This window comes from Rhincodon typus, chromosome 12 (genome assembly GCF_021869965.1).
Source record: "Rhincodon typus isolate 14 chromosome 12, sRhiTyp1.1, whole genome shotgun sequence".
NCBI lineage: Eukaryota > Metazoa > Chordata > Chondrichthyes > Orectolobiformes > Rhincodontidae > Rhincodon > Rhincodon typus.
In genome coordinates, this window is record NC_063343.1 from 23,634,911 (window position 1) to 23,661,996 (window position 27,086).

At 38.7% G+C, this 27,086-nt stretch overlaps 1 protein-coding gene across 1 annotated transcript in view; it reads right to left on the bottom strand.

Annotated features, from left to right (window-relative positions):
• Nucleotides 1–27,086, bottom strand: part of afap1l1a (actin filament associated protein 1-like 1a) — a 99,464-nt gene that overhangs the window by 61,153 nt on the left and 11,225 nt on the right. The window contains exons 2-5 of the mRNA XM_048603572.1: nt 25,436–25,564; nt 19,479–19,562; nt 10,726–10,820; nt 9,379–9,490 (exon numbers count right to left, since the gene is read on the bottom strand). Of these exons, the coding sequence (XP_048459529.1) occupies nt 9,379–9,490; nt 10,726–10,820; nt 19,479–19,562; nt 25,436–25,564 (420 nt within the window). The remainder of the gene's footprint in view (nt 1–9,378; nt 9,491–10,725; nt 10,821–19,478; nt 19,563–25,435; nt 25,565–27,086) is intronic.

Here is a 27,086-nt window from a genome sequence, read left to right on the forward strand (position 1 = left end):
TTATATCAAGTGGACAGTGAAGAAGGTTACCTTAGAGTACAACGGGATCTTGATCAGATGGGCCAATCAGTTGAGGAGTGGCAGATGGAGTTCAATTTAGATAAATGTGAGGTTCCGCATTTTGGAAAGGCTCATCAGGCAGGACTTATACATTTAATGCTAAGGTCCTGGGGAGTGTTGCTGAACAAAGGGACCTTGGAGAGCAGGTTCATAGTTCCTTGAAAGTAGAGTTGCAGGTAGACAGGATAGTGAAGATAGTGTTTGGTAGGCTTGCCTTTACAGGTCAGTGCATTATGTATAGGAGTTGGGAGGTTATGTTGCAGTGCTACAGCACATTAGTTAGGCCACAAATGGATTAATCTGTACAATTTTTGTCTCGATGCTATAGGAAGGATGTTATGAAGCTTGAAACAGTTCAGAAAAGATTTACAAGGATGTTGTTAAAGTTGGAAGGTTTGAGCTACAGGGAGTGGCTAAATAGACTGGGCCTGTTTTCCCTGGAGCATAAGAGGTTGAGGAGTGACCTTATAGAAGTTTATTAAATTACGAGGAGTATGGATAGGGTAAATAGATGAGGTCTTTTCCCCAGGGTGGGGGAGTCAAAAACTAGAAGGCACAAGTTTAAGGTGAGAGGGGTAGGATTTAAAAGGGATTTAAGGGGCAAATTTTTCATGCAGAGGGTGGTGCATGTATAGAATGAGCTGCCAGAGGAAGTGGTAGAGTCTGGTACAATTACAACATTTAAAAGGCATCCAGTGGGTTTATGAATAGGAAGGGTTTGGACGGCTGTGGGCCAAATGCTGGCAAATGGGATTATATTAATTAAGGATGTCTGGTCGGCATGAATAAGTTTGACCATAGGGTCTGGTTCATTGCTGCATACCTCTATAACTCTATGACCCAAACTAACAAGTAGTAGATGTGGGTAATATGTTGTGATCGAACAGAAAACAATGCACATCAAATAGGGATATGATCAGACAGATCCCATGGATTTCTCAATGACTTTCCCAGACTTTAATCACATGATGGGTCATCAAATCTCAGTAAACTTCACAAAGGATTATAATTCTTCACTTGACCTTGAAACTGCCTCTCAAGAGCCATTCTGTCATGGACTACCTTACTGACAGTTTACGTTCTGGTTCTTTTCCTGGGTCCAAACTTCTTTCAACTCTGAAAATTGCGCTAGGACTTATTCATAGGTACAACTCCAGCTTTTCATTGACAGCCAGCTTCACCAGGCTACATCTGTCCCTAGATTTTCCCAAGCTCTATCTTGCTCAGTTGATTGTATTAAATACTACGTGTGGCTTTTCAACTTCGATACTCAGCTGTGTTGATTTTTAGTTGTATGCAGCTTCTCGTGAGCCAGCACAACCCCTTTCCAAAACCTTACTACAACACCTAGCTACCTAATAACTCCAAGAATGTGGTCTGAGTCCTAACAGAACAGTTATCAAACTGCTCTTGGGACTTAGCTCTGCCCCTTCCATAGAACCTGCATTGTTCATTTGAAGAATCAGCACACAGAGTCTACTCTCTATCTTCTTCACATGTTTACTGGCTTTTAGATACTGCTGTATGTAACCTTTTGAACAGTCTGTAACCTTTTGAACAGTCTGTAACCTTTTGAACTGTACTTCAGTGGCTGCCAAACAGTCCTGAATATCCTATTGAACCTTGTAATAAGTGCTTCTCCCACCGCAGAAAATTGGATGTTGTTATCTAGCAAATTTTGAAACTGCATGTGCCATGAATGTTAATTTGAGGATTTCAATCACACTATCTTTAATGTTGTGGAGAATTCATTAAAAAACTTTTTATTTTACTGATGCCCTCAATTTTTTTCAAAGGAGGTGCCTCCTCTTAATAAAGGTGAATTCTTGCTGGAATACACTACCAATAGAGCTGGTGGCATTCCAGTACCTTGCCCAAAGAGTGATGATGCTTTTGTTAGTTCAGCTTGGTAAATTATTCTCCCATTAGGGAATCAATGGTGAGCCCATTCCTTCCTTTAACCGATACCAACATGCATACAATTTTCCATTAGTGAATCATTAGGTAGCAATGATGAAAACCTTGTCCCATGTTTGGTTGAGAACAGCTAATCCAGAACAGATCAGCAATCAAATCTACTGATGATCATGTTTAATCATCACTCTCTGCTAACATTTGTACCCAATTTGCACCTTAAAGAACAGATTATGTTTTATAGCTTTAAAGTAGTTCTTTTTTGGTCCTTTTAAAAATTCTAATTTGTAAAATCTTATTTCATTTATTATCTATTTAGGTTTGGCTGTGATAGTTGGTTGATTAAATAAGATGTGCTCAATTACAAATGCCAGGTATTAAGTTAATGAAATGAGATCAATAATAATGAGTACAGGATTAGGTTCACACCTGATTATACTGCAGAATCCTGGCTATCAATTAATGAAACAAAATGCAGTTTCCCAGCTTAAATGGAGGGGAGTGAGAACAAGGGTAATGAAGGATCTTCCAAGATACAGTTCAAAATATTGGTGGGAGTGCGGGTAGGAGGAATTTTACAATCCCACAAGCCGCTATATCTGCGGGGATTGGAGAGTATGCACCTTTTCTAGCAACTCCTAACCCTAAATTATCTGTATATTACACCAAGATGTCAGCCAACCCCGGGTCCATTGAAGCCCTTAACTGCCTCAGCACAATAATATGTGCAGCTGGGAAGAAGCAGTGAAGGAGGCCAGCCACTACTTTTGCATATGGGGCTAAAAGGTAAGAGGTGCCAGGGACATCCCCCCCACCCCACTTCAGACTGTACCTCCTCCACCAGACTCCAAATTACGCCCATCACTCCCTAGGGTCACCATCTCTCCCTGGTCAACACATCTGCAAGTACCTTTCAGTTCAGCATCTGTGGATCTTCTGCTGGTAATGCACACAGTTCTACACTTTGAGGGCAGGGCAGGAGATCTGTCTTTAAAGCAGGTGGCGGGTGGAATTTGTTATGGACTAGAGCAGACCCACTCAAGATATATTAAGAAGGTAGTGTAGACCCTAACTTTTCTTATTTTAAAGATAAATGTGAGGTGCTGTGTTCCAGATGTAATTCAATTGGTCAAACTACTCACCATTAAGCAAAACACAATTTATTCAAACACCATAGTTAAAATACACCAAAAGAAAGAACTTGGAAACTTAACTTTACTGGAAAGCCTAACAGAATAATAGATACCATAACTATTGCTAGTTAACTGTTCCAATATATTAACATCCCATAAACATATCCTTAACAAAAAGGGAAATTCAGAAAACAGATTTGTTTCACATGCAGTTCTTCAATCCAGGAAAAAACATCACAAGACAGTTCTGAGAGAACTGAGAAAGAGAGTGTAGCAGCCATAAGAGATTCACTGCTTTCCAACCCGGCTGAAACCCCATCAACAACTGAACGCTAACTAAAAATCCTGGGTCTGTGAGAGCTTGACCACACCCACTCAGACTGCTTCTATTTTTCCAACTTTAAAAAAAGCCCCAAGGCTCATAGGTTGTTTATCTTCTCATAGACCGCTCTGCACCCCAATCGCTCTGTAGAAGAAACCAGGACAAAACACACCTCTTAAAGCCACAGCATCATCACATGTTTGATTCAGAAGTGTTTTTAGGCCACATGGCACAACTGAAAGTATATAGGAGGGGCTGTCCTTTGTAAAGTTGACACACTCAAACATGGCTTTTCCACTAGGGGTCGGGGGGATGCGGGGGATGGTGGTGTGTGTGTGTTTGTCTGTCTGTGAATGTGTCTGTGTCTGTGTGTGTGTAGTCCCTCTATTGCATTTGTGGACTGCACAGGTTACTTATTTAAGTGCTTTGCCCCTTTAATTTATTTTGCTGAGAAATGTAAAGGGGCTAACTAATGTCAAAGGACTTTATGGGGTTTCTCCAGGGCCATGTAGCTTATAGTGAACAGCGTTTAAAGTCCTCGTTTCCAGCTTGGCACATCATACCAATGGATGCACAATGCAGGACAAAGGCTAAATACAGCAATGCTATTGTTGTCATGGTAACCTGCTCTTAGAATCTCACCTCAATTCTATATCAAATAATTGTTGTACTTTTTTAAGCCTGCTTGTTACGATCATATTACTTGTAAAATAATTAAAAGATTTTGAGTCTTGGTTATTGATAAAATAAAGATAAAACATGTATAATTTTTTAAAGGCTGGTTAGAACAATATTAGAAGGATGGGAGAATTTGCAGATGGGGAGAAGTATTCACAATCAACACACTGAGAGAAACCACTTGAGGATAGTTGTGGCATTTCAGATGAAAATACATTTCAGGCTTTACTTCTTATACCTTCCCTTCCCCCAACTCCACAAGAACAATATAAATGAAAAATGTCATGCTTTGTTTTCTGACTTTAGCCCATTCATCAAAGGCCACAATACTACACTTCCTTTGTGATTTTTAAACAATTCCATTCCCTTCCAAAACTTTAAAAGCAGTCATTAGAAAAGAAATACATTAAAACACAACTGACTCACTCATTTATTCTTGTTTGATAAAAATTTATACAGGTATTTCCTTAGATGTTAAACTAGCAATTGGGATTTAAAATGAAGGAAATATGAACCATCTGAAGTCAGTGAATGTCTCTGTGTTCCAGTCTGAATTAGCTGATTTTACAGCTCTGTCCATCATTGTCCAGAAAGGATAATACAGCAGCCTACAAAATTACTGGGAAAGACATCATTGGATAACTGCAAGATTTTCAAGAATATCACATTGCAGATTTTTCCCTTGGTAAACATCCTGAAGCATATACTCTTCACTGTTGTATTCATGTTCACAAGAGAAAACGGTGAGACATGCTGGAATATGGCCTTCCCCTATTAACAATTTGCAACATTTACATTCATACTCATCACATTAACATAAGAACATAGGATTTAGGAGTGGGAATAAGCTATTTAGTCCTCTGAGCTTTATCCAAACAGATCATGCCTGCTCAGGCTATAGTTTCATCTTCACTTTCGTATCTGCACTCCATTACCCTTGACTCACTTGTTTATCAAAAGTCTACTTAACTCAATCTTAAAGACAAAGTCTCTATTATCTGCTAGGGAAGAATATTTCACATTCTAATGATCTTTGAATTTCCTTCTACTGTTGTTCTAAGTCTAGATCTCTTCATTGGTGGTAGTGCATACTTTAAGTTAATTGCCAACTCCCTCAAAAACTGCAATTTATCTGAAATAGTTTAATTTGAGTAAGTTTACTTTATCATCTTTTCATGCTGAATGGGATATGGAAAGATCAGTTAGGATTTGGACTCAAACATCTGTGGGGTCTGGGGTATCACCCAAATTAAATCTTCCAGGCGAAAACCTGTGCCAATCATCATGTGCCTAGATGTACACCATTAGAAGCTATTTCACCTTGACAGAAGAAGAGATCATCAAGCTTGAATGACGGTAAATTCAAAACTAATCTGTAGAAACAAAGGAAATGACCAAACAGACCTCAATGGAACAGAACTCGTGGGGAGATGGTGGAAGTGCTTAGTATTGTTTAATTCAGATCTAAAATAACACTTCCAACATCGCAAAACTCCCTCAGCACTGAATTTAAACATGCTTAAGCCTTTGAAGTGAAATTTAAAACCAAACTTCTTGTCTCCCCCAACCTTTTGACTCAGAGGCAAAACTTCCAACACTGAGCTAAAGCTGACATTATAGTATGTTATATTTTTGCTGTATTTTGAAAAATGATGGATGAGAAAGAGAATGGCAGAAATGACATAGCTTAAAACTAACTTATATTGCTAAGTTATCAAACAAAAAATGATACTGTACAAAGACAAGTTCTCGAATGCTTTCCTCATCCTTCTCCCAATGACTATCCTCACTATTTTACAAATACCACAAATTTTTTTTGAAATTGTGTTTCTTCTAAACATTAAATACGGTGTCCCATATGACCACAATGCTCACTCAGTTGAAATCAAGTTTGATTGTGCAATTTCCTACTTATTTTCTCAGACCTCAAAACTGTAGCATTTCTTATATCTCTCGATCTTCACTTATTCATATAAGTTTTGAAAACCTCACCTACTGTCACTTTGTAATTCGTTTCAGCTTTGTTATCATTTCAACATTGGCCATATCGTCTTCTATTTGCCTTGGCCCTTTACCTAGGGTTGTTGAATTAAAAACAAGAACAAATATTTTCATTTTTTATTGCATTTGGTTTCTAACTGAACTGAATATAGATCTTCTGGAAACCAATTCAGAAGACTTTGGGAAGTACCAATTCTGGTTAGACTAGAGATATTCCTTAGAAACAAGTAATATGGGGACTGTAAGGATATTGGGAAATTTTAATTGGATTGCAAGTAGAATTTTTAAAAAGAGGTCTTGGTATATAAGACACAAATAAGATTAGAAAAGATGAATACTTTAGGAACTGAAGTTCTTTGTAATCTGGGTTCAATATACATGGAGCATTGTTTCTCTACTTTTCCTTTTTAACTATAACCTAGTCCTCTGACTGATGTTAGTAGTGACAGTTCATTTATTTTAAAAATTTCAGCAATTAATGATAATCTTTAAATATTTATATAAATTGCTGGATAAAATTGAGAGATTCTTGCAATGTGATGGTTTGGGAAGGCTCTACCAATTGTGCTCATTTTCTCAGGCGTGCAGGAACTTGTTGGCACACTTTTTCAGTTTGGTCAAATAAAAATTCCTAAGTGAGAAATTGAGAAGCTAAAGAAATCAAAGTATAAAATAGTTTGGTGCAGCTTTTGAAGCTATTTTCAGTGATGATAAAATCAGGTTACTCACAGGTTCAAAGTCTTGACACTTATTAAACGGTTCATCTTTACTGAATAAAATCCTACCCTCAGTTATGTTAATAAAACTGCATAGAGCTATCAGTCCTGAATAAATTAGGGAATGATTTCAATGGAAAGGAAACAAAATGAAGCCATTATGTTCTATTATTTTCCCAATCTCAGCTATCCTCCTTGCCTCCCCAAGACTCCTATTCACCGACCTCCCCTCCATCTTGCGTCTTTCTGAGCCTTTGATCCTCTTGCTTACTGAGCACTCCCTGACTGTCATGTTCATAAACCTAAACCTCCCACTCACTGACTATCCCTCTCTAAACCCTCACTGAGGTCTTGGGAAAGGGAATGGTCTGAGGGAGGGAGGGAGTGAGAGGGTTTGCAAGTAGACAGGAAGGGAAGGAAGTGATAGCTGGGAAGGTCAGCACACGGAAGGGAGACTGCAAGCAGAGCACAGCAAAGGCAAATATGGGCCCTGCAATGAATACTGATGAGTTTGACTGACAAACTTAAAAGATGAAGAATGAATTGGCTTGACCTCCAATGTACTGCATAGCGGGGTTATGCATGCCTACTATGTGCTCAACCAGGCATTAGGCAACTGCAGTGTGACAGCCTATCTTGCACCAAGTGACTGATTAATAGCTCATATTTAATTGAGTACTGAACTTCAATTTTGCACTGTAAAAGTGCTCATGGCTTCTATCAGAACAGATTTGCAAACAAAATTGATTTCCTTACAATGGGGAATTAATTTTCTAAACTGCATTTGATCAACAATTAATTTACTGACCCTAAATTTCTATAGGGTTCTGCCAACCCCGTGTGGAAGAGTTCCCATGGGTAGTCTGGGTGATTGCTTTATTTCAGATGCAAATGTTCAAATGTTGTCATATGTAGACATTTCAGTCAAAATTGTATTTCAAGCAGTATTATGTAAGGAAACACAATTGTTTTTAAATACTGTGCATAAAAACATTAATGGAAGTGTCACTGTATAGTTGTGACAATCCCTGGGAGAGACAAAGTGCAAACGTATTTGTGATTTATTGACATTTATGGATAGATCCTATACTAGCTGTGCGGTGAAATAGCGAAGCTTTGGTGGATATTTCAGGTTTTCTTACTAAATTTGTTATCTTATATGACGGCATTAAATTTGTTGCTTAGTCTCATAACCTGATTGACAAAAATTCAATTTACTGTGCGGAATCTGGATTGTAGTGGCAATTACAAAAATGGTCATCTGTTCAGCACAAGAGTATTCTGACAACCAGAGACATCACAATGTGAAAGCAAATCTTTCAGAGAAGAGTTCTAATCAAACACAAATTGTAAGGTACTGAGGCTGCAAAATGGGGTCCTGACAAAGTAGTATTCTCTGGTTTATTTAGTACATTGTTTACATTACAATATTTTATTAACAGCATAAATATTTAATGATGATGATCTAATTCTAGACTGAAGATGAGCTTAGCTGTTTCTGCATTTAAACCTTGCTGACTTGAGACTTGTTCTGCAAACCTTCTGGAACCACTAGAGGTTTTTTTGCTGACTGTCTGCTCTCCACTCCAACCAGGCAGTTCTGGCTGAACAACTAGATAGTGTCAGCTGCTGAGTCAGTAAAATCTTTTCCTTCATTTGTGGTCAAGTACATAAACTAGAATGAAAGACTTCAACATAAATAAAGAAAATTTTCCATTGTAAAACAACAATTCACCCCTCCTAGCTTCAGAGCATATTCATTTCTTTGGACCGTGCTCTTAGACTGCACAGAGAACATTACAATTATCATTGCTGGGTTAGGTAACAATTCACAGACACATGCTGTTGCTTGGAATGTTATTTTCTCTTTTATTTTGTTTTATTCATTTATTAGATATGGTCATTACTGGCAAGAGCAGCAGTTATTGTGGATTGCTAATTGCCCTTATGCAGGTATTGGTGAGCCACTTTCTTATCAGCAACTGAATCCTTGTTAAGCCATTTCGGAGGACTGTTAAGAGACAATCATATTGCCATGAGTCACGCATATGCCAAACTGGATGAGACTGTCTGATTTCCTTTCCTCAACGACAATAGTGAACCAAATGGGTTTTTACAACAATTCAGTAGTCTTCTGGTCACTATTACTGATTCAACTTTTTAATTCTGATTAATTATTTAAATAATTGAATTTAAATTCCTCAGTTGCCACAAGAGAATTTGAACTTATGTCCCTAGCAAATTATTCCAAACTTCTGTATTACTAGTCCACCAAAATCATCATTAAGTTACCTGTACCCACATCATTTTGACTGCATTGGCAACCAGAGGTAATGTACAGTTACCTTGTACAAATGAGGCTTGAAAGCTGAAAGGAAACTTTAGGATTAGCATAACAATCCTTTACTCATGATTTCATTTGGAACCAGCATGCCTGGTGCAAGGTTTTCACAGATTGCTCATCAATTAACTGATTTGGTAAGAAAACAAATGGTGATTCTGTCACTAAAAGATAAATTCAAGTGATTCCTCCTCAAATGACCAAGATACTTACTGCGGGAGGTGATGTACTCAGGAACTTTTCCTGGGCTTAACGGTACAGCTTCTTCATAATAATCTTCAGGTGGTGGTGTTGTGGGTAGAGGAGGTGGTGTATCAGATATTCCCTGAATAAGAGAAACTTACTTCATAAATCAGAATTTTGGTACCACTATTTACATCTAGCAAAGTCTGGCAACAGTAATAACAACCAGATGATCAGTTTCAATAATGCTTGTTGAAAGCAAATTGACTTGCACTTATATCACACATCACCACCACTAGACCTCACTTTACAGCCAATGAAGTATTTTTTGAAGTGTGGTCCCTGTTATAATGTAGGACATATGGCAGCTCATTTGCATTTAGCAAACTCCCACAAACAGCAATTGGGACAATGACCGCATAATCTGTTTTTTTTGTGATTAAGGAAAACTATGGATCAGTTCATTGGGGATAACCTTCCTGCTCTTCTTCAAAACAGTGCCATGAGATCTTTCCCATCCATCAACCTGGTAGATGGGCCTCTGTTTTACATTTCATCCAAAAGGTAGCATTTCCTACTGATCAATGGTCCCTCGATACTACACTGGAGTGACAGCTTTGATTTTTATGTTCAAGTCCCAGAATCAGACTCAAACCTGGAACCTTGCAATTCGGGGACTAATGTGCCAATGACTGAGCGACCACGTACATGCTGGCCAAGACAGGGAGAAATCTCCTGCTCTTCCTTGAATCTTGCCATTACGTTTTTTTTAATGTGAAAAGGCACACTCATCACCAGATAGACATTTCATTCAGAAGCCCATCAAGTTTTGGCTAAATCTAGTCAAGCTTAACTGCCTAATAAATCATGTGGTTGACATATTGATGAACTGAATCCAAAGCTCAACTTAAATCCTAAAGTCTAATACAAAAAAAAAGTTCATTTTTTTTGGTCTTTATTCAAGGCTATATTTTAGAAGAAAACAGAATATTGTTTTCTGAACTGTCAGCTACTGGGGGGCTGTATTTTCTACATGACATTTATGCAGAACTCAAATGTGACAGGACTCCCCAACTATGGCGGGCAACTACATTGTTGATTCTTCAGTACATATCCATCTAATGATAACGCAATTTTTTATATTAATTACATTGCCCAAAAGAAATTAACCTCAATCAAAAATATGATTAAAAATGTAACCTCTACATTTAGCAACCGAAGAAGAATGATTTGAAAAAGTAACAAGATTTGTTACAGTCAACATATTAAAGGTTAAAATTATTTATTGATTTGATTTGTCAGAAATAAAATAATGGCCCCTTTCCTACACTGATTATTTCTGCAGCATTAAGGAAGGGCCCAGAGCTCTAAACTCACCGATTTGGAATGGGGAGTTTCCTGTGAAGGCATCTCAATCTGGTTTCCATCCTTACGCTCCTCCTGCATGTCTTTAAGGTCACATAGTTCACAATCTGCATTTACACAATCAAGACTCATATTGTAACTGTTGTAAAAATAGCACATAACTGTTCACAAGCAGTTTTGCTTTGTAATTAGTGTTATTTGCATTTTCTTTATAGTGCATGTGTCACAGGAGGCAGCATGGTAAGAGGTTTATTACCATAAATAAGCTGATGGTGACTGATTCCCAAGTGCTGGCAGTGCTCAAGACAGGAAATAAATTTCACACAGCGTGTTCACTTCACAATACTGATTGTTGGTAACAAGCATTCCTTTCCATAGAACTTTATTATTATGGTTGCCATATATATTTTCTTTGTGTGAGGTCTCCTGTGCTAGATATATAAGACTTACTTCAGAGTCACAGACAATTCATGTCAATAGTCAGATAGCCAAAGGGGAATTTGATTTGGTTAGTATTTTGTTTTTTTAATAGACTAATGATCCCATTACTCAGACCAATGTTGGCAGTAATATCAGGAACTTCTTTGTAAAAAGAGTAATCAATGTATGGATTGGACTTCTGGATGATGCAGTATAGATAAATCCTGGAATCCTTTAAGAAATGTTGTAAGGAGATATTGTAATGTGGAGCCCGATGTGCTTCTGCATCAATAATCCAAATGATCTTTCATATCACTCGCAATATGAGAACTGAAGAGAGCTGTACCTGTTTGTATGGGTGGTCCGAATGTAGTCTTAGGACTTTCCAAACCCAACCCAGAAACAAATATCCTAGGACTTTGGATTTTCATTGTGGGAGGCTGAATTTTATAGGAGTTGTGGCAGGTAATTTTTTAATTAGCCAAGACGCGGTAGGTCAATGTGGTTGCATGGCCTGCCTCAATGTACTGGCACCTCCTTTAAGAAAGAAATAGTGAAACCTGCAGCTCTTACAATCCATCACCAACCAGTACACTACTGTCATGCCTTTTATTCAATTCATTCATGCGACATGGGTGTCACTGGCTGGCCAGCATTTATTGGCTGTCCTGAGGTGCCCTTGAAAAGGTGGTGGTGAGCTGCTTTCTTGAACCACTGTAGTCCATGTGATGTAGGTTGACCCACAGTATCCTTAGGAAGGGAATTCCAGGATTTTGTGCCAGTGACACTGAAGGAACAGCAAAGTATTTCCAACCTGCATGGTGAATGGCTTAGTGGGGAATTTGTAGGCAGTGGTGTTCCCATATATCTGATGTCCTTGTCTTTCTAAATGGTAATGATTATGGGTATGGAAGCTGCTGTCCAAGGGGAGTGAACCATGAATCTTTAGAAGGTAGACACTGCCACTACTGAGCATCGGTAGGAGAGGGAGTAAATTTTTGTGGATGTAGTGCCAATCAAATGGGTTGCTTTGTCCTGGAAGATGTTAAGCTTCTTGAGTGTTTTTCAGTTTGCATTCATCCAGGAAAGTGGGGAGTATTCCATCACACTCTTGACTTGTGCCTTGTAGACAGGCTTTTGCGAAAAGGTAGGTGGGTTATTTGCTGCAGGTTTCTTAGACTCTGACCTTCTAGTCACTGTATGAAAATGACTAGTCCAGTTCAGTTTCTGATCAATGCTAATCCCCAGGATGTTGATAGTGATGGATTCAATGTTGGTGATGCATTGAATACCAAAGAGCAATGGTTAGATTCTCTCTTGTTGGAGATGTTAATTGGCTGGCACTTGTGCAGCACGAATATTACTTGCCACTTGTCAGCCCAAACCTGGAAAGTGTCCAGGTCTTCATGCATTTGAATATGGACTGCCTCACTGTTTGGGGAGCTATGAATGGTGCTGAACATTGTACAATCATCAGTGAACATCTCCACCTCTGACCTTACAATGGATCAAACTTCATAAATGAAGCTGATTGGGCCTAGGACAATACCCTGTGGAACTCCTGCAGAGATGTCTCGCAGTTCAGGTGACTAACCTCCAAAAAAACACAACCATCTTCCTTTGTGCTAGGTATGACTCTAACCAGCATAGTTTTCCCCATGTTTCCTGCTCACTTCAATTTTGCTAGGGGTCCTTGGTGCCACACTCTGTCAAATGCAGCATTGATGTCAAGGGTAGTCACTCTCATTTCTCTTCTGGAATTCAACTATTTTTGTCAATGTTTGAACCAAAACTCAAATGAGGTCAGATTAGAGTAACCCTGATGGAACCCAAGCTGGGCGTCACTGAGCAAGTTATTGCTGAGCAGTGCTACTTGATAACACTGCTGATGCCACCTTCCTTCACTTTACTGATGACTGAGAGTACCTTGATGGGGTGGTAATTGGCCGGGTTGGATTTATCCTGCTTTTTCTGTATGGGACATACCCGGACAATTGTCCCATGTTGTCAGATAGATAGCAATGTTGTAGCTGTACTGCAAGAGCTTGGCTAGGTATGTGGCAATTCTGGAGCACTAGTCTTCAGTACTATTGCTGAAATATTGTCAATGCCTGTAGCCTTTGCAATATCCAGTGCATCTAGCTGTTTTTTGATATCACATGGAGTGAATCAGATTAGCTGAAGACGCATCTGCGATCTGGGGATCTCTGGAGGAGGCAAAGATGGATCATCCACTTAGCATTTCTAACTGAAGGCTATTGCAAAGGCTTCAGTATTTTAGTCTTCAGTCTTATCTTTTGTACTGATATGCTAGGCTCCCCCAGCAGCTCCAATCATGTCAAGCCATGCCAATTCATGCCCTTCCAACACACTCTCCATGTAACGTCTGCATGAACATCTTATCTGATTTGGTGTAAAATTTCATTTCACAAATCAGAGTCAGGGGATGTTACAGCAAAAGATCCAATTCAGTCTCACACTATTGCCAGATTAAAAAACTTGGAGCTAGTGGCTCAGGATTAGAGTTAGTGTCTGAGGCCAAAGGCTTTAGACTTCCCAATACTATTGGTAAAGTTTCTGCTCATCCAGCACTAGATGACAGATGAATAATCTAATAATTAAGAGTCAATGGAGGGGCCAAGAAAGGCATTGGTGTGTAAAGCTGGGTTTCATTTATGTATATGTGGACGCTGACGTATTTTTAGTATCATTGCCAGCACCACAAATATGAGAAACAAGAGGTCACTGATAGATCCTGAGAGATAGCAGAGTGCAAAAAGACTGGTGTGAGAGTGGGAGAAATGTCATAGCAGGTGATTCTCTGGGCATGACTGTATAGTGAGGAATGGAATCTGATGAGTGCTGTCCCAAATGGCTAATGAGGCAGGGTTTTGTGAGCAACCATGTTAAAGGTTGCAGACCAGTCAAAGAGATTGAAGGAGATGGTGTCCGTGGTAACCTGTCACAGCAGCTCGGATTTTAGAGGTGACAGGGACTTGGGAGAGAAAGATTGAAAATAGGGTGATCAGTTGCAATGACAGAGTGTTCAAGTGTTGCCTTTGGGAGGTTGATGATGATCAATCTGAAGGGAGATAGACAACGCGTGAGAAGAATTACAACAAATAAAAGTCGAACAAACTGCAGATGCTGTAAATCAGAAACATAAACAGAAATTGCTGGAAAAGCTCAGCAGGTCTGGCAGCAGAGAGAAACTACAGTTAACATTTTGATTGAGTGACCCTCTCTCAGAATTCAGTTAAACAATGTAGCTAACGGAGGTCAAGAAGAGAACAGCACTCTGTGGAGGAGGAAATAGCTCTCATGGACAGGATGAACTTAGAGAGGGCATGAAGGTACATAGGAGACAGGTCACAGTTAGCGTGGGGGTAGGGGGTGTTATCCTGAGAGAACTGAATCAATCTTAGTGACATAAAGGTCCTTGAGCTCATTATTCATTATTGAAGGAGACAGATGGGTAGTGGAAGGGAAATATTAAAACTACTTACAATGGCGTAAAGATGTTGGAGGTATCCTTTGCATTCCAAAATGATGCTGTTCAGCAAGTAGTTTGGCAGAAGACAATAGGACCCAAGAGTGGTTTTGTTGTCTATATGATCTGACAATGAATGGTGAAATCAATTTCCAGCCATGGGAACAAGAGTGAGGGCTGTACAAAAGCAGTGAACAGGTTGACAGGAAGTAATAGATTTCACAGGGATAAGGGTGAAAGTGAAGGTATTTTTGAAAGATTGACAGTTGAAGAAATATTATGGTGAATAAAGAAGCAAAGGCTAGGTGGTTGGAATTTAGAAAGTGTAAGGCTGACAGAGAAGGAAGTTGACTTAGGAAGTAATAGGTTGCAGTTGTACAGTCTATTACAGAGGTGGTTAGAGAGGTCCTTATCATTCATGACATGATGATAATAGCAAGAACAGTAGAAGCATCATAATCATTTCAAGGGCTGAAAGCCAACCTGAGTGCTTTACATAAAGTTGCATCAATTTGGAACGGGGATCTGAGATGTTTTATAGAGTGCTTTTCATGACCATCAGACATCTAGAATCACTTTACAAACAAACATTTGCTTGACGTGTCATCACTATTATGGAAACACAGTGGCAATATCCCCCACAAATTCCCATACACTAGAAATGTAATAATAGCCAAATAATCTGTTTGATGTGGATTGAGGGCTAAATATTCGTCAGGAGACTAGAGATAACTCTTCAGCATTTTTTCGAAAGAGGGCCATGGGATTTTTTTAAAACAACAGCTGGAAGATTCAGCGTCAGTTTAACCTCTCTGAAAAAAAGAACAGTCTACAGCACAACACACCCTCAAGAAAACATTGTGTTGTCAGCCTTGATATTCGTGTCCCTGAGATGTAACTTGAACTTAAAAGGCAAGGATGCAACCAACAGTGAGTCATAGTTGACATGTGGTAATGGTGAAGTATTTTAGATTGACCTAGTTCTTTTCATCCTAAAAACCTTTAATAACTTTGGTGCCAAGTCTTACGAATAGCCAAAATAAGATTTGAAACTTTGGGTGAAGAGGAAAATGCAGTGTGTAGTTACTGAACTACTTGTATAACTCAATCAAGACAGCTCACCGATATGAGTGAGAACAGTATGTTCTCATGCTTATGTTATTATACAACGCAAAGCCATATCTATGCAGCTAAGAAAATTTACTTGCCATTATTGTCCACTCAATGAGAATAAAAAGAGTTAAGTGATTTGTTTCTAGCTCCATCCCCACAGCCCTATGGCACCTTCCCCTGTAACCGGCGAAGGTGCAACACCTGCGCATTTCCCTCCTCCCTCCCCAGTATCCAAGGGCCCAAACATACCTTCCAGGTGAAGCAACACTTCACCTGCACTTCCAAGAATCTAGTCTACTGCATTCGCTGCTCACAATGTGGTCTCCTCTACATTGGGGAAACAAAGCGTAGACTTGGCGACCGCTTCGCAGAACATCTACGTTCTGCTCGCAAAAAAGACCCTGCACTACCTGTTGCCTGCCACTTCAATGCACCACCTTGCTCCCTGGCCAACATCTCTGTCTCCGGCTTGCTACAGTGTTCCAGTGAAGCCCAGCGCAAGCTGGAGGAACAACACCTCATTTTCCGCTTGGGGACCCTACAGCCCTCTGGACTCAATATTGAGTTCAATAATTTTAGGGCCTAATCTCTCCCATGTCCCAGCCCCCCACCCCACACACCAGGCCTTGTTACCACATAGTCTGCCACTACACACCCTCTGTTGTTAGTCACTAACAGTCCCCATTAACAACTATTTACCCTCCCAGCCTGATTGTTAGCAACTCCTTTGTCTGTCCAACTGTCTTTCTCTCTCTTTGGGCTCTATCCTATCGTTTACTCCCTACCCCCCCCACCTCCCTATTTTCTGCATATAAACTGACATTTTCCCAGCCACCATCAGTTCTGAGGAAGGGTCACCAGACCCAAAATGTTAACTCTGTTTTCTCCTCCACAGATGCTGCCAGACCTGCTGAGCTTTTCCAGCAACTTTGTTTTTGTTCCTGATTTACAGCATCCACAGTTCTTTTGGTTTTTATTCTCCCAGAGCTGTTGGGGAGAGTATAAATGATCTCAGCAGGGGTATCGGATCCAGGAGACAATATTAGATAGGAATACCAGGGAGTAATATAGTAATATAAGGAGTTCAGAAAGATTGGAAAGGGGAAAAAAATGGTGTGCTACCTTCAGTTATGGAGAGCATTGGAGATAGTGTATTGCTCAGAGTGTTCAAGCACAGAATTAATTTGGCTAAAGCTAAGGAAGAAAAAGGGTGTAACTACATTGTTTGATGCAATATATAAATGACCTGATAACAAGAAAATTACAGAGAGGCGTAAACATCATTGTGTAGTTGTAATGGGGAAATTTAATTACCCAAACATAGACTGAGATACTGACAGTGTAGAGCACAATGAGCAGCAAGTGATTTTAGATTGGATAAGGATAAGATTTTGGCTCTTAAATTTGATAAGGCAACATGTCCGGATGAGATACATCTAAAAATATTTAAGGAAGTGAGAGTAAAAATTGCAGAGGCATTTATTATCATCTTTTAATCTTTACTGAACTCTACAGAGGTGCTGAAGACTGGTGAGTTGCCAACATTATGTTCTTGTCCAAGAAAGCTTATAGGGATAAGCACAGCAATTACAGCGCAGTCAGTTTAACACAAGTAGCAGGAAAATTTCCAGAAACAATTATTTTGAATGGGATTAATAGTTACTTAAAAAATACGATTAATGTGAAGAGCCATACTGGATTTATGAAGAGAAGATCGTGCTTGATTTGCTGGTGTTTTTTTCAGAAGGTAACATTCAAGAGGGTTGATGAGGGCAAGGTTGCTGATATTGGAATACATGGATTTCCAAAACTTGTTTGATAAAGTACCACATAATAGACTTGTGGGCTAAGTTATGGTTACTTGAATAATTGGACTGTAGAAATATGGATACAAAATTGGCTAAGGGATATGCAGCAGAGAGTGATGGTTAATGAATATTTTTTGTACTGGAGGAAGGTTTGCAGTGGTGTGTCCAAGGGGTCAATATTGAGATCCAAGTTTGCAGATGATACAATATTAGGGAGAACTGTAAACTGTGAGGAAGACATTGTAGAACTTCAAAAGGACATTGACAAGTTTGGAGTGTGCAGATAAGTGGCAGATGACGTTCAATGTGGAAAGTATGAGGTGATATATTTTGATTCAGAGAACACGGAGAGATAGTATAAAATTATAAGTATGACTCTAAATGGTTTGTGGAGCAGAAAGACCTGGGTGTAAATGTGTATTAATCATTAAGCAGACAGGGTAGATGGCGAATGCAGTTAGGAAAGCATACAGTATCCAAGGCTTCATTAATAGGTGCAGTGAGGTTATGCTGAATTCATATCGGGCCTTCACTCCCATTGATTCCAGTTTTCTTCAGGATCCTTGATGTAGTAAATGTCTTGTTCAAATGAGGTTAGGCTTAAAATTCTGGAAGACTCTACATTCATTCCAGTCTTTCAATCATTCATCTTGATTTTAATCATAGACATTTCCTTTGATCGATAGGCTAAGGATGTTTGACATCAAACTTGATCAACCACATCCAAAATATGACTGCATGGCTTTTTTAGAAACAATTTCATAGGGATAATGATTGATGTTCAGAAAAACCAATACAAACCAATAAGATTGAGGTGTAAAATCCAACCCAGTTTTGTGTTGGCTAAAGATTACTGTGGCTATTATTGCGAAAAAGAATGGAAGATTGCTAAGTATTAAAATATTTGAGAACAAGAATTAGTTCATCAAGGTTTGAGCTCTACCATAAAAAGACCAGTAGCCTCCCATTTAAATGAGGTTGTTGCTTTTGCTTTCTCTTTGCTTTCTTTCCCTGGTTGGTTCCATCTCATTGCTCATTGAGAATGATTCAGAAACTTGCCACTATTTCAGATGACATTGCTGATGCATTTAAGAGATAGAGATAGATGAAAAATAGGAGTAAAAGGAGGCCATTCAGCTCCTCAAGCCTACTCTGCCATTCAATATGATCACAGCTGATCTTCTACTTCATTGCCATATTCCCACTTTTCTATTTTTTAGTTAGAGCAGGTTGAAAATTGCACAGAAAATCAAAATTGCATTATGAATTTTGAAGACATCCATATGCTATTTACAAATAAAACCAAACTTCTGTAGTTGCTGAATACACCAGAATCCATGAGAGTGAATGAGTTGTAATTTATTTTCAGACTTATAAATAAGATTTTGTTGATAGTTGGTCAGTCAAGAATAAGAAAGAGTTGGTCAAAAATTGTCATCGCAAACAAATCCTGGTATCCTACCTCAATATCAAAAATAATGCATAGATATTCACTGCATTGCTCTTATTTGAGAGAAAGTTAGCTTTGCTTGCACAAGAAAACAGTAACAAGTGAATCAATAGAAAGACATAACTTATCAGTAGATGACAGGACTAGTGATAAGGCTGTTCATATAGGTATCATATAAAGTATTTGTCAATCTTTTGTGGTTTTAAACCATTAGGAGTCCAAGAATCATTGTAGTTCTTAAGTGACTTAAGCACAATTCAAATGTGGGAAAATTTAATAATTTAGTCATCCTATTAAAGTAATATACTCTACTGCCATGTCTATATTTCCCATATAATGAGGACTGTCTTGATAAGATTCTTGTAGCCTCCTAGGGTAATGATACTGCACAAGTAGAAGCTTGGAAATAGAACTTTATAACTGTAGTAATTTATAATTAGTCTTGTAGTTAACCTTTATTTTAGAAAAAAGAATACTGACATACCAAAATCCTCGAATAAGGATTCTACAAAGCTTGTCCCATTCCGACAATCTGATGTGTTCATATACATATAGTTAGTCTCAGAAACTGCGGAAAGAGACATGGTAAAATTTAATTATAAAAAAGGGCAGAAACCAAGTGATCAGACACTGAAATTTCAACTTCTATACTTCTTTTAGTTGATAAACTGATACAAGTAATAGTCTGAACTAAAAATGCTGTGTAGTACCTCATGTTACACCATTCCATGTAAAACACTGCCACCCTCCAATGTTTATTTTCTAGCAACTCAAAGTCCTACTAATCATTGCTTAGCTATGCCTAGTTAGGGAGACTGTCATTTCATATTAAGGCTTGTTATAAAAATTATCTACTATGGCTCGATCAGGGTCTTCAGGCAAAGGTGGAGAACTCCAGTTTCTGGCATGTCCTCGGGCTCCCCTCACAGTCACAGGGTGGGACAGACCACAAACACTGGGCTCGGCATTTCTTTTAAACATTTAAAGGGTGCGGCCACCCAGGTAATGGGAGTATACTACTGATATGCCATGTAAAACCAAAAGTCCCAGGACCCAGTATGTGCTCTATAAAAAGGGAGGCCACAGGACACAGGAGGTTGTTCCAATGTTTCAGGCTGGTGAGAAATTGGCTCCAAAGGTGTTTTGAGGGAGCTGAAGATGGATTCAGGTGTTTTGAAATCAGTAACCAGGAAAATAAATCACTGAACATTGTACCCAGGAGCGAGACATGGAGGTAATAAGAAGGACCCTGAAGTTCTAAAAGTGACCAAAAAACTAGAAGAAACAAAAGAAACCACTAAAGGTGACCAGAGACAGGAGTAAATCTCCTGATCTCATTGGATCTCTGGCTTTGGAACCAAGGAAGAGGTTCCAGACAGTCAGTTTGTGCCTATAAACACAGCTGTGTGGGTGCCTGGGGAGCTGGAATTTAGCCAAGGAGCTGGTGTTAGAAAATCATCCAGATGATGACATTAACTCACCAGGAGGTGAGCAAGTGTGAAGGCTCTCCACGTCAAAGTGACATCAAGAAGCAAAATCTCAGGTGGAGAGTGAAATCCTTCTGAAGAAAGATCTGAGTGTTAACAAGACTTTCATAGCTCACTGTAATTACTGATTCCGGGTAAGATGCTAACAAATCTATGAATATTATATTTCACCACAGTTTGTTGCTTAATTTACGTTGACTTCTTTGAGTTTTTTGACCATCACTTGTAAATTAATAATGACTTCATGCTAATATTGGAGTGTAATATAGATATTGAGAGGTATTTTACTTTTTGACTTGGTACAGTAGTGATTATTTTTGGTAGTTCAAAGCCCATGGATTCTGTGGCTTTATTCTATTAATACAGATTTGGGATTTTCAAACTTCATCTATTTTAAATAGCCATGATGTGGTGGTGCTGGTGGTGGACAGGAGTGGTCAAGATCAGAAGTCACATGACACCAGGTTATAGTCTAACAGGTTTACTTGAAATTACAAGCTTTCAAAGCGCTATTCCTTCATCAAGTGAAATGGTTATAGTCCAACGTGTTTATTTGAAATCGCAAGCTTTCAAAGCGCTGCTCCTTCATCAGGTGAAGTTGGTTATCACCTGACGAAGAAGCAACACTCCGAAAGCTTGTGATTTCAAATAAGACTTTTGGACTATAACCTAGTGTCATGTGACTTCTGACCTATTTTAAATAGGCTAGTTAATAAGATAGTCCTAACGAGACTATAAGAAATGTAGGAGTCTGGTCTAGGATCATAACATATATAAATCAGTCTCAAATTTCTGATAAAAATAATTAAAACTGGTGGCTCAATGGGAAAAGGTTAAAACACTTCAGGTTAATGAAACTTTGATGTAAATTTTGACCTGAATTCACAGGTTCTCTTAATTTGTACCTCAGTTCATGGGGGTTTTTGTTCCTAGTACCTGACATCCCTTTAATATTATTACGTAGTTTTTTCTATCTTCCCATCAGAATTCCAAAAGAAGCACTCTCCAATACATTGACATTTGACATCAGGTTCAGTTTAATTTTAAGTTACTAATATGGAAACGGGTATCGTTGTTTTATTCTTATTCAAAATGCAAATATGTTTCTTATGCTCTTCCAGTGAACATCTGGTTATAGAGTCATAGGGTTCTACAGCACTGAAACAGGCCCTTTGGTCCAACTCGTCCAAGCTAAACAGATACCTAAATTAATCTAGCCCCATTTGCCAGCATTTGGTCCATACCCCGCTAAACCCTTCCTATCCATATAGCCATCCAGATGCCTTTTAAATGTTGTAATTGTACCAGCCTCCACCACTTTCTCTGGCAGCTCATTCCATACATGCACCACCCTCTGCGTGAAAAATTTGCTCCTTTGCATGAAAAAGATCATAAGGCGTGATCTTACTATATATGGTAATCAATAATTGGATTATTTCATACTCATTGCTTCGCCAGATGCATTTAGTGTTATAAGTAGTAAAATTAAAGGTAAAGTTGCCATAGTCTTATCAGGCCATAGGATTGCTCTCTCATTCGGGAGAGATGACTGGTGGTGGTTTAACCCAAGGGTGAGGGGAGAGGTTGAGAAGTGCTATGGGATAATCATACTTCAACTATTGGGCTAAATTTTCAATCAATTTTCAATTGACCTTGAAGAAAACTGCCCAAAAAGATCTTTATGGCACAGGTTTCCATTTTCCATACCTCACTTTATTTCTAGCATCAAATCAAGTGGATGTAACCAGGCAGAGTAAGCAACCAATCACAATGAAGCATTTCAACAGCTAAAAGAACTTTAAAAACACACACACTGAAAGCTTTTAACTTAAATTTTAAGGTTTTCAGATAACAGAATAAATGTTTGGGGCATACATGTGGGATTAAAGTAGAAGATAAAAAATATTCATGTTTTAAAAAAGTAATATTTTTAAAATTATTGGAACTTCTTATCAAAATCAAAGAATTTAACATTCAGCAATTATAAATGACATTTTCAGAAATAGAAAGGGTGTTTCATAGCAATTATGAACTTTGTATGTCATTAAAAATAAGATGCAATCTTTTCATTGATTCTTACAGCAAAACTAAGAACATAAATGAGGAATATTGTCAGTCATGGATTTCCAATTGATTGCAGAATAGAGAGGTGGATGGGGACTTCGGGAAGGGGAATCTCAAAAGCACATCCTTGTGAGAAGTATAGTGTCACTGGTAACAACTTCCAGTTTTCAGCATTTGACTGCACATGTTCAGATTCAGAGAAAGGTGCCGGTTTCTGAGTAGTATCGGCAGAACACAAAGTTAGCTGTCATTAAAGTTTGTGTCTTTAAAACATAAAAGTCTAAGATAACATTTTTGATGTAAAATATTTCAATTGTTCTTTTTAAATGACTTTATTCTTTCCAGGTAATACTCAGCCAAGGCAATCACCCACAGCTATCAAATATTACTAGACAGCTCAAAAGATTCTTTGAAAATACAACTTACATTGAAAACATAAATGGCAAACCTAGAAATGCAATATTACACTTTAAGCAGACATATTGTACAAATTATTGAGCTGTCAATTAAGTATTAATGAATTCCACATGCCGACACAGATTACTGTAAATGATTTGGATGTGAACAAAGGAGATATTGTTAGTAAGTTTGCAGATGACACCAAAATTGGAGGTGTGGTGGACAGTGAAGGAGGTACCCTTAGCATACAACACAATCTTAATCAGATGGGCCAATGGGCTGAGGAATGGCAGGTGGAATTTAATTTAGACAAATATGAGGTGCTGCATTTTGGAAAGGCTCATCAGGGTAGGAATTATACACTCAATGGTAAGGTCCTGGGGAGTATTGCTGAATAAAAAGACTTTGGAGTGTAAGTTCATAGTTCCTTGAAAGTGGAGTTGCAGGTAGATAGGATAACGAAGGCGTTTGGTATGCTTGCCTTTATTGGTCAGTGCATTGAGTATAGCAGTTGGGAGGTCATGTTCCAGCTATACAAGACATTGGTTAGGCCACTTTTGGAATACTGCGTTCAATTGTGGTTGCGGTGCTATTGGAAGGATGTTGCGAAATTCAAAACAGTTCAGAAGCGATTTACAAGGATGTTGCCAGTGTTGAAAGGTTTGAGCCGCAGGGAGAGGCTAAATAGGCCAGGCTAATTTCCCCGGAGCATTAGAAGCTGAGGGCTGACCTTATAGAGGTTTATAAAATCATGAGGGGCATGGATAGAGTGAATAGCCAAGGTCTTTTCCCCAGGGTGGGGGAGACCAAAACTAGAGTGCATTGGTTTAAGGTGAGAGGAGAAAGATTTAAAAGGGACCTAAGGGACAATGTTTCCACACAGAGGGTGGTGTGTGAATGGAACGAGCTGCCAGAGAAAGTGGTGGAGGCTGGTACAATAACAACATTTAAAAGGCACCTGGATAGGTATATGAATAGGAAGTGTTTAGAGGGATATGGGCCAAATGCTGGCAAAGGGGATAATATTAATTAAGGATATCTGGTCGGTATGGACGAGTTGGACCAAAGGACTCGTTTCCGTGCTGTACAGCTCTATGACTCTGAGAGATCAGAGTTTTGTAAATGAAGCAGTCATTGAAATATTTCTGCCATCAGTTAAATGTGGTTGACGTAAGCCTCACTTTAAGAGTTAGCTGAAACTCATAATAGTCCTGAAGAGGCACAACATTGTCAAATCCCTGTAAAACTTCAAAGCTGTTAAACCATTTGGTTCATTGTATCTGGAAATTGTTAGCGAGCACAAAACTGCTTTAATCTCTTCCAGGAACTGAAGCAAAAGTTTGCTCTTTTTGCATATCTTTACATGATAAAGGGTAAAAGCTGATAATTCTGTTTTATCATATGGATCCACACAAAGCTCCATACAATGGAACTGTTGAATGAACTTATCACCAGATGTTACAGGTTATAAACATTCTTGATTTATAACCAAACTTAAAAATAAGACAGCAATGTGACATTCGCTCCAATGGCAAAGTGAAATTTCAATGACATTCATTACAGAAGATAACACCATTTTAAACAGAATGTGTATGAAAATGTTCAGAAGGGAAATAACTACCTGAAGAGTTGCAATCTATAGGGTTAAGAATTGAAAGTGGGGTGGGTGGTGAAGGGTGAGATTACACTGGGTAGTTTTTCATTAACAGCATGAGTTCATTGGGTCAAATGGCTTCTTTCTGGGTTGTGGTTTTGTTTTTATGATTCTCTGAAACCCAGCTAACTGGTGTGGGATGCCAGTGAAGAGAACAGAACACTTTCCATTTCAAGCATTAAGTGTCAAAAGTTTTCAATCTAAGGTTGCATAAAGCATATATATAAATATACAATAGTGCTGCCTCTGTTATGTCACAACAAAAGTTGCAGACTAAATTGCAGAACATCCCCTAGTGTGCTGGCCATAGCTTTAGCCCTAACCTGGTGATCTTATGACACAGTAATAGTATCTCTACCTCTGGGTCAGGAGGGCCAGATTTAAGTCCCACCTGCTCCAGAGATGTGTCATAACATATCTTGAAGACATAACATTTAAAAATAAATCAAAAATATCCAGACGAGAACCCTTATGGTCAGGTGTGTCATTTATTTTGTATTTTACAAATGAAAGAGGTTGACTAATTCGGACTTAGGGACAGGTTTGTGGTGTAAGATCAAGCCCTTTGGGATCCAGAGATTTTCACTTTGGGAGCTAACTCCTTTTAGACACAGCTCATGTTGGTCACTATACAGTGACAGCGACGGTAATGGTGACAAAATCTAGATTATCGTGCATCCCTCCCAGTTGAGGAAGGAACGAGATTGTGAGTGAGCAACGAAGTTAAGGAAAATACAATTGCAAACAAAGTTTAATACTTCATAAACTCTGGCATAATCTCAACTCCAGAACTCTGATTTAGTGTAGGGAGTAAAGCAATTTGCTGATGTCACTGACCAGATGGTGGTTGAAGTCTCTGCAACATGCTGCTTACTGTCACTGTCTTCTCTCGGGTCGTGGCACTCAGGTACTCATGGTCCAATAATTTCAGTAACAGACTCAGTTCTGGGATCAGCTGCTCCACCACTAAAGGATGAAAAGCATGTTCCTTAATTATCCCATGACACAAAATGCATTTTCCAGGATAAACCACACCAGTAACTTGTGCAATGCCTCAAAACATTTTTAAATGTGGGAGATATTGATATGGTGCGTCGCAAACATGAGGAAACGGGAGTGGAATGGAAAGTTTAGGATTGATAGCTATAAATACTGGTGAAGAAAATTGTTTATTGAAACAAGGCAGGTAGATGGAAAGGTAGACAAAATTCAGTTAAATAACTCCAAAGATACAGAAGCTTTGGTTGAATGAGCTGGTGGTAATGGCGAAGGGATGGGATGGGATGGGGTGAAGGGATGAGGTGAAGAATACCAATGTTAGGTTATAAGACAATGGATGCAGAGATGGAGAAAATCAACAGAAGAGCATGTGGAGTGCTGACATTATGATTTCTTAACATATTTATAAGTTACACATCCAGTAAAAAATTACAAAAAACACATTCCAGCCAACTATTTTAATATTATATTAATTTGTATTTTGTATGATATTCTTTAATTGAAAACCTCAAATTGTTTCTATAGCCATGCTATTTGTGATATACCAGTAACCATGAGTACTTCTTCTTAGATTACTATTTTCAGAAAACAATCTCTCAATACACACCTCAAATTTGGAAGGACAAAATCAAAAATCTTGAAAAATAAAAATAAAGTGAACTTGATATTAAAATTTGGCACCTTTTTGATTCTTTCATGAGATGGAGTGAGGAGTTTCAGGATTCTGACTCAGAAAATAAGTAGTAAGGAGATACATTTTCAAAGCAGACTCATGTAGCTTGAAAGGGAACTTCAGATGGTCATGTTTCCTTGCTAACATAGGACATATGGATAGAAAATGGTTATTTAGCACATCTAGTCCAGACCAGTGTTTATGATCCACTTGGCTCTCCTCCCATCTTTCCTCATCTAGATCTGTCACTGCAATTCTCTATTTCCTTCTCCTCCCTTCTTTTGTATAGATTGTCCTTTAAATCCATCTACTCTACCCACTTCAACCATTCCGTCTGGTAGCAAGTTCTCCTGTCTCACCACTTTGTGGTTAAAGAACCTCCTCCTGTATTCTCTATTTAATTTCTTGGTATCTACCTTAAATTGATGGCCTCTAGTCATACTGTTTCCCCACAAAAGGAAACACTCTCTCTATATGTCACAGTTGGTTATATGGTGCTTGAGGTCAAGGCCAGTGGTTCCCATTTCACTCCTAAAGTTCAGTTTCTTCTCCATGAAGCTAAGTGATCCTGGCAGAACTCAACTGGGCATTGGTATTGGTGTCTAAGTGGCCCTTGACAGTGACATCAAACACAACTACCATCATTTACTGATGGGTCTAAAATTGACCAAATAGGATTTGTCCTTTTTTTAGTGGACAGTATACTGGAAAAGATTTCCATTTTGTCAGGTAGATGTCAATGTTGTAGATTGGAACATAGGAAAATGAGTAGGTCATTCAGGCTGTCAAGCTTGTTGTGCCATTCAATATGACAGT